At 40.2% G+C, this 11,655-nt stretch overlaps 1 protein-coding gene across 1 annotated transcript in view; it reads left to right on the top strand.

Annotated features, from left to right (window-relative positions):
* The window catches only part of gabra6b (gamma-aminobutyric acid type A receptor subunit alpha6b), a 52,999-nt gene extending 42,056 nt beyond the window's left edge, over positions 1 to 10,943 (top strand). The window contains exon 10 of the mRNA XM_037546141.1: positions 10,473 to 10,943. Coding sequence (XP_037402038.1) covers positions 10,473 to 10,482 — 10 coding nt within the window. The 3' untranslated portion in view covers positions 10,483 to 10,943. The remainder of the gene's footprint in view (positions 1 to 10,472) is intronic.
* The last annotated feature ends 712 nt before the right edge of the window (positions 10,944 to 11,655 follow it).

The following is an 11,655-nucleotide window of genomic DNA, read 5'->3' as shown; positions in this document are numbered from 1 at the left end:
TGGACAGTGGAAAAATGACTTTTTAAACATGTTGCCCCCATTTGTTTGTAAAAAATAGTACCGGTTTACCGCGTGAACAGCTGTAAAGAACGTTACGAACGAGCGTCCAGCCGTTATATGGACGATCAGCTGTATATAGCATTGATGTGTGACGCTGTCTATAGTTTCAGTCGCATTACTGAAAGTATCGTAAGGTAAAGGCTTACAGCGATGGAGGCAAAGCTACAGCTGAACCCAATATAAAGCTTTTAATTAAAATACAAAAGCTAAAGCTGAGGTCACACAGCTGACGAGTGCCGGCAGACGGGAGAGTCGCTAATGTTGACTAATCCGATAGCTCAGCTTCAGGAGTGACTTTGAAGTTGAACGTGGAAAAAAAACCGTAAGTCTTCGTGCTTTATCTCTTCCCCGGGCTGTGGAGAAAGGGAATTGTTGCATTCACTTAATTTCAGCTTGTTTTTTTAACATGCTCTCTTTTTATTGACCTCGCTAGCTGATTTCCTCGCCTCTCACTAACTGGTCAACCTCCTCAAACTCAGCCTCTCAGCTGATCGGGGGGTCAGGAGTTATGATGCTGAGTTCTCATGTAGGCCGGGTCATTTCAATAGAGTCTGGCTGCAGACGGATGCACTTTCAGCCCCAGTGACGTCACGTGCACATGCACTCCCTGCCACAACGGCAGAAGCAGCCCAGCAACACGGGAACTTCTGGCTGCTTCTGTCCATAACACGGCGAGAGAATTCCATTTAATGAACCTCCCGGTTAAAAAAGCCATAGAACCCATAAAAAAAGTGTCTATTGGTTCCTGTTGGTGTCCAGTAGTCGCTGATGGTATTCTATGTTTTCCTGATGGGTGGATATCACAGTGTAAGGGATTCAAATCATTTAGTCAGATGCTTTGGGAGTGATTCAAGATGCATTTGTTCGTTTCCTACTGGTCTCTAACGGCAACCGTCAAGCCAAGTCCCTTTCGGAAGCAAAGCCATTAGGTTTTCTTCCTAACGGGTCTAATGATCTTCAGCATGGCTTTCATGAGTTTTAGTGGTAGCCTGATCGTATTTCTGCAAAAAACCCACCATTCACGCTTTTGTCGTTGTGGTTTTATTGTGAACGTTTCTATAGTTAATAATCTTATGACAAGTATGACAGCGTTAATATATCACTTGTGTCGGAAGAAAACCTCGTATCTCTCATTTTTGACGATTTTTTAAGTATTCTAGCATCATTTTAAAAAGCCTTGTGCCCTTTGCATACAGATATGATTACATTACCTACCTCCACATATAAAACTTATCCCTGAATATATAAAACTAAAATCTGAATAAGGCTTCAATCTGACATGTATTATGCATCATGGTTTCAAACCGAAGGCAGTTATGTCATTAAACTGTAGGAGAACTGTTTCAGCGAGGCTGGTGTGATGGGAATGAAGGTCTTCGGGTTGTGTTTTTCAGTCAATATGAAGCCACGTGAGCCGCCGTCCTGCTCCAGCGAGCATTTCCTCCTACAATGTAAGTCGATGCTCTTGCATAACAAAGGGAATCTTCCGGCCTTTCGGCTCGCGGCTAACAGCGCTCCATTGATCCTGAGAGAGGCTGCCGGGGACGCGCTGCCAGTAACTCGGCATCAGCAGCACTTCAAGTTGATTCTGACGATTTCAGATTTGCAATGGCATTAAAGCGAGAGGGAGGAAGTGAGGAAGAGAGAGAGGGCGAGCGTCCTGTTGAGAGACTGGAGAAATGGAACCGGCTGGTTTTGATGGTGGAAAAAAGAGGCGATGGCATTTATATTTCATAGCATTGGGCTGGTGGATGGAGATGTTTGTCTGGATTCTTCTGGTTTTTTTAGATGAAGGAGAATAAAAGCCAGAAAGGAATGGGAACTCTCTTGGGAAGAAGAAAAGTTGGGAAACTCGTAGAAAGTGAAAGAAACAGTTTGAAAAAGACAAATTGACCCAATTTTCTCCTCACACTGAATGTAGTTGACCGTGTTTGATGGGTTTCTGCTCTAAATTAGTGGCAGTTGAGCAAAAAATCCCGCTGGAGATACGAGATTAATGTAGCTAACAAATAACGGAAGCTTGTTTTATCTTTTTCTTTATTGGTGTCGAACATTGGACACGTTATAGCCCATATTATTTTGGATCAGAAATGTTTAGACATTGATGGACATGAAAGTTTAGGCATGTCTGAAAAGAAATGTGGCTTGTGCAAAAGTTGGGATTCTTGTTGATCTACTAGTCTTACTTTTGTATAAGAGCTTATTTGGCTCATTAGTCCTTAATCTAAGTCAGGTGTATACAATTCCACAGCATTAGAAGACGATGCAAGTTTAATTATACAGCACTTTTCATACACTGCTGTCATTCAGAGTGCTGAGTTTAAAAAAAGTAAAGTAAATGAGACTAGAAATTAAAAACATGATTAAAACATGATTAAAACATAACTTCTGTGACTTCTCAATGTCAGCGATGGGCTCATCTAAGCACTGGACTGAGGATATAAAACTAAAGATAATTGACTCTTACAGAACAAGACAAGACAAGAAAGCTGTCCAAATACTTTCTGCTTACTGTTTTGCAGTTATAGTTAGTAATGTCATTAAGAAAAGGAGGTTAAGGAGAGCTGTTGAAGTCAAGATAAGATCTGGAATACCAAGAACCATCAGAGAAATCTGCTGATAGACGGGTCAGGAATGCAAAGCAAAACCCCCACATCACTGCCAAGGATCCACAGGAAGACTTGGCAGGTGTGGGAGTAGCAACACTGTGGGCCATGATCTACACTGAAGAGATATCGGAACGTAACATTGATCTCATCACAAATGTTTTTGTCTGAAGTCTGCAACTCAACATACAGATAAGCCAGATGCATTTTCCAATGAAGTGCTCTAGTCAGACGGATCACTGAAGGCATGTTTGGAGAAAAACAGGAACAGCATTTGATGAAAAGAACACTGTGCCAACTGTTACACGTGGGGGTGAATCTGTTATGCCTTGTGTGGCTCAGGAACTGCCACCAGTCACTGAAGAAAAAGAGGTAAAAGAGGTTGGATATTGAATCATAACAACGTCAGATTCATGACGTGTTCTTAAAGCACAGATTCTATTCTTACCTAAGAGAAAATCCCAGAGAAGAAAACTTAGAATCTTCAGCAAAAACTGCGTAAGTGGGAGGAGCAATTTAATCATGGAAAAAGCTTCTTTGAGTGTTCGTAGTTCTATACAGAACCATTGTCTTTACTAAAGAACCCTTGAAGAACCATCTTTTCAAAGAGTGATAGTAATAAGCGGCTGGTCAATTAGCAGTTATTTGCTTTAGGACGATTAATAAGAGCATTACAAAGGCTTCGTAACGACCAGCAAGAGTAAAATATTACCGCTAGGCGTCTCCAAACTTTTGATGGGCACTGTAGGTGCGCGAAAACGTCTAGAACCTCAGTTTATAGCCTGAAATCTCAGGTTTTGACAAGCAGGAGTTAAAAGAGCTGCAGCAGAGAGTGGACAGCAGCAGGTTCCTCAGCTCAGCCACTCACACTCACGAGCCCCGAGACGCTCGGCCGTATTTATATCCCACGACGGCAGTGGGACTGCCAGAGCCCCCCGGCAGCCCCCTCACCGCTCATCCAAGACAAACAGGTGGATAAAAACACTTTTCAGAATATAATCGAATGTTCAAAAGTTTGGAGTCAGCTGTTGTCTTCATAGTTCACTTATTTTATATATAACAGTAGCTTAGAATCTGGATACAGTGTGTATTTAAAGACGTAAATAAGTCTATAAATAAATATATAATAAAAATTTATATCGTAAATATATAATAAAAACAAATATCATTTAAAAGTTTTCTTAATATTTATCTGAATATAATTTTTTTAGAACCTCATTTTGGATATTAACTTTTTATATTTATATGTACGGTCAGGCGTAACATTCTGACCACCTCAATGTCCACTTTATCAGCTCCACTTACTGTATAGCTGCACTCTGTAGTTCTACAGTTACAGACTGTAGTCCATCTCTTTCTCTGATACTCTGTTACCCTGTTCTTCAGTGGTCAGGACCCCCATGGACCCTCACAGAGCAGGTACTGTTTGGGTGGTGGGTCATTCTCAGCACTGCAGTAACACTGACGTGGTGGTGGTGTGTTAGTGTGTGTTGTGTGGTCTGAGTGGATCAGACACAGCAGTGCTGCTGGAGTTTTTAAACACCTCAGTGTCGCCAAAATCCAGCCAACTGCGTCCCCTGACCACTGATGAAGGACTAGAGGATGACCAACACATCCTCTGGTCGTCTCTGACTTTACATCTACAAGGTGGACCGACGAGGTAGGAGTGTCTAATAGAGTGGACAGTGAGTGGACACAGTGTTTAAGAACTCCAGCAGCTCCAGACATTTGCAGAAATGTTTGAGGATGTGGTGAAAGCAGATGTGTCGACTTATTTTCATTTATTTTCAAACATAAACTACAGACAGCAAACATGACTCGGATGACCAACTTGTGGTTTTCGGAGGCAAAACGTTAGATGTTTTTTTTTTCCAACTATTGCTATAATGTAAGTGCACTCAGACACGCTGTAGGTCACGTTATCTCCGGCCTCGCTCCCTTTTCGAAACCCACAAGGAGGAAAAAAGGGCCGAGAGAAAAGAGGAGGAGAGACGCTGTGGAATAATAGGAGCGCATAAAGCCGAGTGGATGCAGGCTGAAAGGCCTTGTGGTGGCTTTCTAACAGATAGTTCCATTCAGTCTCAAACATTAAGGAAGCACATTTGTCTGATGCGCCGGTGTGTGTGTGTGTGTGTGTGTACCTGCGGGCGATAAGCTCCTTTCTTTATTGCCCACCGGAGTGCCAGACTGGGGGGGGAGCTCTCTCATAAATCAGAAGCTCTAAACGTCAGTCGGTTGCGGATCCTCCGTTCTCTCTCTCTGTTGTAGCTTCACTGTAATGATCATTCAATTACGGCCCAGCCAGACGTGTCAGTGCAGCGCAGGACGCCGGCCGGATTTATCATCATTCTGCGCTGATGTGTTCAGCCGCACTGTCAGGGCTGCGCGTGTTTGTTTTCCTATATTTTCAGTACAAAAATACCCTGACTGTTTCCTAATCCGTCATCCAGAAGCTGGTAATCAATACTTCAGTTCACTCAGGTGCTGCTGATTTTAGATTTAACTATATATTTATATATTCTAATATAGTTCTTCAAACTAGCTCAGACTGCTCTACTACTTAGTGCTTTTTAATGTATGTTTGTGTTTATTTTAAATATATTTGGTGATTCTACAAAGAAAAAAACTCATATTGTAAGATCAGTGACTTTAAATAATGTGCGCTGGTGCCTAAGACTGGCAAATTACATATGGGACTTGTTAATAGAAGAACTTAATATTGTATAAATAAATAAAACGGAATATTAATGTTCATTGTATATATATATATATATATATATATATATATATATATATATATATATATAATTTGCATCTGATTCAACTCATTAACTAATTACTAACTTGGGTCATGTGGGTCAGGAGGAGCTTGGGAACCCTTGGTAAATATTACATATGGGACACATAATTATTACATATAGATATTGCATTTTTAAAATAATTTTTAATGTCATTTATTTTACTTGGTTTTTTATTATTTATTTTATTATTTATTTTTTAGTATTATTTTCAGTTTTTTATAAATATTTTTTTGTTTTTTATATATATATTTTAAAATATATTTTTTTTACTGTGATATAGTTTTAATTTTTGTCTTATCTGTCTTAAAGTTTCCTATCATTTTATTTTCATGCACTGCTTTAATAATAACTTCTTGGTCATATTTAATTTTTTTCTTTCTTACACTTATTACTGTCACAAATGTGTATTTTACTCTTCAGTCTCTTCTTTTTTTGTATAATACACTCTAAAGTAGGGTGACCGTCAGTGTACTCTGAATTCAGGTGAAGGTTGATACATTGCATATGTAATACATGTAGGGCATATAATTAATACATATATATTCATATATATTTTTGCTGTCAGAACCAAATCTCTTATCTCCATTTTTGCTGTTTTTCAGGTTTTGACATAATTTGAAAAGGCCTGTTGCTCTTTATGTTGTGTGTAAATTTCATGACAAATGGACCAAAAGAAAATGACTCAAAATGAGTTGAAAAAACTCTGGTTCCATTGACTTTTATTAAAATTACACTAGTTTTTTCCTTCTCCTGTAAAGTTGCCATTTTGGAGATTTGACAACAACGATATGCTTGTTTTAAGCCCTTAAATATCCAGGATCTGCAGGTTTCCATTCCTCGTTGCTGTAATTTAAAAATAACTCTTGTCTTCCACATAATTCCTGAAGAATACACCGGACGGTGTAATAAGCCTGATAAGCTGATGGGCTAAAGGTCCAGTTTCAGACTGAATGATGGAAAGTTTCTGATAACTGGTTTATACTGCACTGTACAGTGAAACACTTTAGGCAAAAGGAAAAAAGAGCAGATTCATTCAGAATCAAAGTGCTCAGCACTTTTTATGCAAGGTCCTCTGAGGTAACGTTCACTCCCTCTTGGGCAGCAAATGGCCAATCAATACCGGATCTCCATCAGATAATAGCAGTGGAGCTGCTCGCTAGTTAAAACAATTCAGAGACCTTCGCACAGAGGGAGGCTTAAAGGATTATTTCTCCAATAGATGCTCATTATTGTAACATTCAATAAGAATTAAAGGAGCCCGGTTAGTATGATCCCGTTTCTTTGATGCTGTCTGGCACTTGCTGGCCTTTATACATCATTAGTACTTTATGCATTTAATTCTTAGTGTTTTATGGTACATCGATGAATGGCTAATCATGAAATAAAGCCACATACACTAAGAGGTCTGTTGAGATCATTCAGAGAAGGTCTGATGATTTCTGTCAAATAACGGCAACAGGCCACAATACAGGCCTAAACACACTACCACCGTCTTCCCCTCCGTTCTGTCAACGAGAGGACGACAACCTACTGGTTTTAGGGTTTGCTTTGTAATGGGCATTCACCTACATCATAGAGATGAGATGTCCAATCCGGGTCACGGCACCACTTGACGAATCCAAACTCTAATTATACTAGTGGACCAGCCGTGTGTCTGGAGAAGGGAAGTTTATTCGTTTGCGCGCAGGTACCAGACACCTAGCCAGCCCGTAAGACACTGGGCTGATGCAGTTTTACTGCAGGACTGATGCCAAAATCAGGCTCAGCCTATACATGACAAGTGACGAGTGTGACAGACATGTAGGGATAAAGAAGAATAGACAGAAGAATGTTGTAAATACAGTCACAGTACAGACACACATTACAGAATATATTGACATATAACGCAACACTAAACACATTACAGAGCAGGACATTTCTATACATTAAACAGAATAATCAAGCTTGTTGTGTGTAATAATGTAATGCTCTTTATTTCATTGTTAAATCTTGTTTTGCATTCTTATAACAGTCAACAGAAAATGATCCAATCAGGATTGTTCTCTCTGTGGTGTCTAGATAGATACAGCTAAGCTGCTCTCCCATTGGTTAGGACTACAGCAGCTGGACTGAAGGCCTTACATGGTAGATTAACCACCAGCATATTTAGGCAAGTGACAGAGAAACCAAACAATCATACTTTGACTTACAATAGCCACGTTTACATGCAGCCTAATAATCCATTAATAATCCGACTAAAAGCTCAATCGGAAAAGAATACGTCCACCTCAGTTGGAAAAGTCTATTCTGATTGAAGCCATTCAGAACACAGTTTCTCTCTGACTGATCGAGGTGGGTAATCCTGTAAATAAACTGGTAAATAGAAGAATAATATCCGTGTAAACGCCTGTATCCGATTACATTCCCTATCGGAAAGTTTCAGTCCGTTCTGCATGAGCGTCGCGTCACAGTGAGAGTTTATACCGTTCAACACGGCGGAGCAGAAACTGGTCTGCAGAGGAGACGAAGTTCATGCTCTGATCTTTAAAAGACGGCGGTGGGACGGACGTCCAGCTTATGCGTCTCAGAACACGACGTCTTCCTCTCGGCCTTCTTTAATAAGGACGTGTGAAGGACGTTTTCCTGAGTCTGACGTCATTTTAAAGCAGTTAAAAACACAAGCACTGCTCACTGCTGCTCATCTCACTCTGACTGGACTCACGGGATGTTCGTTGTCATGGTAACGTTTACTCTGAGTGGTTCTCCACGCATGAGGGTCAGTTTGGATCTGATTACTTGTAGTGAGCATGTCAACAAAGGTTTTCCATCAGATTGTTGAGTAGAGTGAGCATAAAGTCTTCAGTCTTAATCTAATCGGACTGTATTCAATCGGATTGGCAAACAGCTTTGCATGTAAACACAGCCAATGAGTGGAACTATGAGAGCAAATATCACTGTAGTCCTTCTTGAAGTGCTAGATACATTACTGTATGCCAGCTGTAGTCTAAGCAGGTTCTGGGTAGTTGTTATATATGTAAAACAGTGGCGGCAGCTCAGTACCAGAGCTCTTTATTGAACGAGTCACTGTAAAACTGATACATACAAGATCAGATATATAATGATGACTGTTACAAGATTCAGATAAAACACCTGGAATGATTTTTACAGGCTATAATTATCATGAAAACATGAGTTACTGTTAGACTAGTACTAACATACCATTAGACTTCCCATAGGGGGCGCTAGCAAAATTTGCCATTATCATAGAGAAACATTTAGGTTCTCAACAGGAAGCCCAACTCGTCACTGTTCACTACTGGCTAAAATACATGATGGTTATTATTATTATTATTATTATTATTATTATTATTATTATTATTATTATTATTATTGGTAGTAGTAGTAGTAGTAGTATTAGTAGCAGCAGCATTACTAGTAGTACCCACTTCACAAAGATGGTTCTTTAAGGGTTCTTTAGTGAAGGAAAGGATTAAATGTGGAACCATCAACATTAAAAGAATCTTTTGCAGATTAAAGGGTTACAGCATAACCCTTTTTGTGTTATATAGAATGCTTTTCAAAAAAGGTTCTATACAGAACCATCTACAACACATTCTCCATCAATCTGAGGAACCCTTTCACGATGCAATGAACCCTTCAATCATGCAAAGGGTCCTTTGAGTGTTCATGGTTCTACATGCAAACTTTTTTTTTTTTTTACTAAAAATCCCTTTAAGACCCATCTTTGTAAGAATGTAGGAGCTTTTCATTTTCACTCTGCGCTGATTTATGGTGGTCTGGGTGGTCTAAATATGGAGAACAGTGTCAAATAAGATCAGTTGCTGTACTGAATACTAAATTAATACTAAAGGTCAAATGCAAAGATGTGCACATCCATGTTAAAATGACAAGTATAGAAGTTACACACATCCTCTACAGAGAGCAAGCATGCAGGGGAAGTTACCCGCTTTCTAAATGTTGGCATAACTCAGATTCAGAGGGTTTGGTGTGAAACGGTTCAGACGTCTTTACAGTGGTGGTGATGGGAACCAGGCGTCGCCATGACTACAACACAGATATAGACACTTTATTTACCATCCAGAACCTCCAGAGAACCTACACGAGTCTTCTGAGCTTATATGGAATGTTGATGATGGAAAACAGTGGAAAATCTGGAATAATGAGTTTTCTTTGGGGACTATTTTGCTGCACAGCGCCCTGCATGTCTCCCTCCACCATGAATGGAGTTGAAGTTCTCTAAACTCTCATAAAACAGCGTCTCAGTCATCAGGCAGTGAATTCAGAACCAGTTCATGTAGGAACTTTCTGTAGGAGCTTTTAGAGGGACGTCTGGTTCCCATCACCACCACTGTGAACGGTTCTGACTCGGTCAGTTTATCTAGAACAGTGCGTTTCACACCAAACTGCTCTGAACTGCTCTGTTTACATCTTAACCATTTAATTATGCAGGAATTTTGAATAATTAGTGCAATTCCTCCATAAATATTTTTTTTTCTCCAAATTTTGTGCACAGTTTCTGTTCATTTGCTGAGTTTAACATGTTGGCGAAAATATGATAATAAATTATGAAACTTGCAAAGGCCACATTTTTTCCCCACTATGTTAAATTCAGCAAATATCAGTAATTGTGTATTAAAATGTGCAGATATGTTTTCTCTGTAGAGGCGAGGTAACTTCTTTTCATCATATCAACAGTACATGTAATTTGACCAGGTGCTCACAAACATATATATATACACACATCTTCTCCTTTAACAACATGATTTCTTGGTGCTTGTTGCTGCGTTTATGTATGATATTTAAAGCATATGATCTTACAAAGCTGAAAATGTGTCAGTTTTGTTTTGTTTGTGCCACAAGCTGCTTTTCTGAGTGAGAAAATCAACATTCTCTGGCAGCCAGGGAGCTTCATTTTAGATAACACCATCAAATCATTGTGTTTACAGTGTAGCAGGTAGAACTCTGTAATATGAACATCGTGTTCCTCCTTGTTTCTTTCTGACAGAGACGTGTGAGCGGCCTCATAGACCCTTCCACACAATCTCAGGAGACGGAGGGATAAAATGGACAGATGGACGGACGGATGGATGGAGGAGGGGGGGGATTTATGAACCCGTGCTGCTAGCTGAACCTGTGTCCACTCTTGTACAAGAAGAGGACGACGCAGCTTCTCTTGACCTTTTCCCTTTTCCTCTCCGAGGCTCCAGAGGACTCTCGAAGTGTTCAAGCACTTTTGGGCCTGTGGGTTACCATGGAGTTTAAACCGTACACACACAGCACTGTGCAGAAGTCGATCCGTTTATTCAATTTACACTCAAAACAGTTGTTAAAGGCAAATTCCACCAAATAAAGCGGTTCAGAGCGGTTTGGTGTGAGATGCTCTGTTCTAGATAAACTTACAGAGTCAGAACCGTTCACAGTGGTGGTGATAGGAACCAGACGTCCCCCTCTAAAAGCTCCTCACAGTGGTGGTGATGGGGACCAGACGTCTCCCTCTAAAAGCTCCTCACAGTGGTGGTGATAGGAACCAGACGTCCCTCTAAAAGCTCCTACAGAAAGTTCCTACATGAACTGGTTCTGAATTCACTGCCTGATGACTGAGACGCTGTTTTATGAGAGTTTAGAGAACTTCAACTCCATTCATGGTGGAGGGAGACATGCAGGGCGCTGTGCGGCAAAATAGTCCCCAAAGAAAACTCATTATTCCAGATTTTCCACTGTTTTCCATCATCAACATTCCATATAAGCTCAGAAGACTCGTGTGGGTTCTCTGGTGGTTCTGGATGGTAAATAAAGTGTCTATATCTGTGTTGTAGTCATGGCGACGCCTGGTTCCGATCACCACCACTGTAAAGACGTCTGGACCATCTCACACCAAACCCTCTGAATCTCTCTGTTTAAACCTCTCTTATGCAGAAATGTTCAAAAATTGGTGGAATTCCCCTTTAATTAGGACTTATTCATCTTTTCTCTAAACTCTCATAAAACAGCGTCTCAGTCATCAGGCAGTGAATTCAGAACCAGTTCATGTAGGAACTTTCTGTGAGGAGCTTTTAGAGGGACGTCTGGTTCCTATCACCACCACTGGGAACGGTTCTGACTCAGTTTATCTAGAACGGAGCGTTTCACACAGAACTGCTCTGAATGACTTCATCCTGTTTAATTATGCAGAAATACTACAAACATTG

This window comes from Pygocentrus nattereri, chromosome 16 (genome assembly GCF_015220715.1).
Source record: "Pygocentrus nattereri isolate fPygNat1 chromosome 16, fPygNat1.pri, whole genome shotgun sequence".
NCBI classification, from domain to species: domain Eukaryota; kingdom Metazoa; phylum Chordata; class Actinopteri; order Characiformes; family Serrasalmidae; genus Pygocentrus; species Pygocentrus nattereri.
The sequence above is the reverse complement of the archived record's forward strand: the minus strand, read 5'-3'. Positions and strand labels throughout refer to the sequence as shown.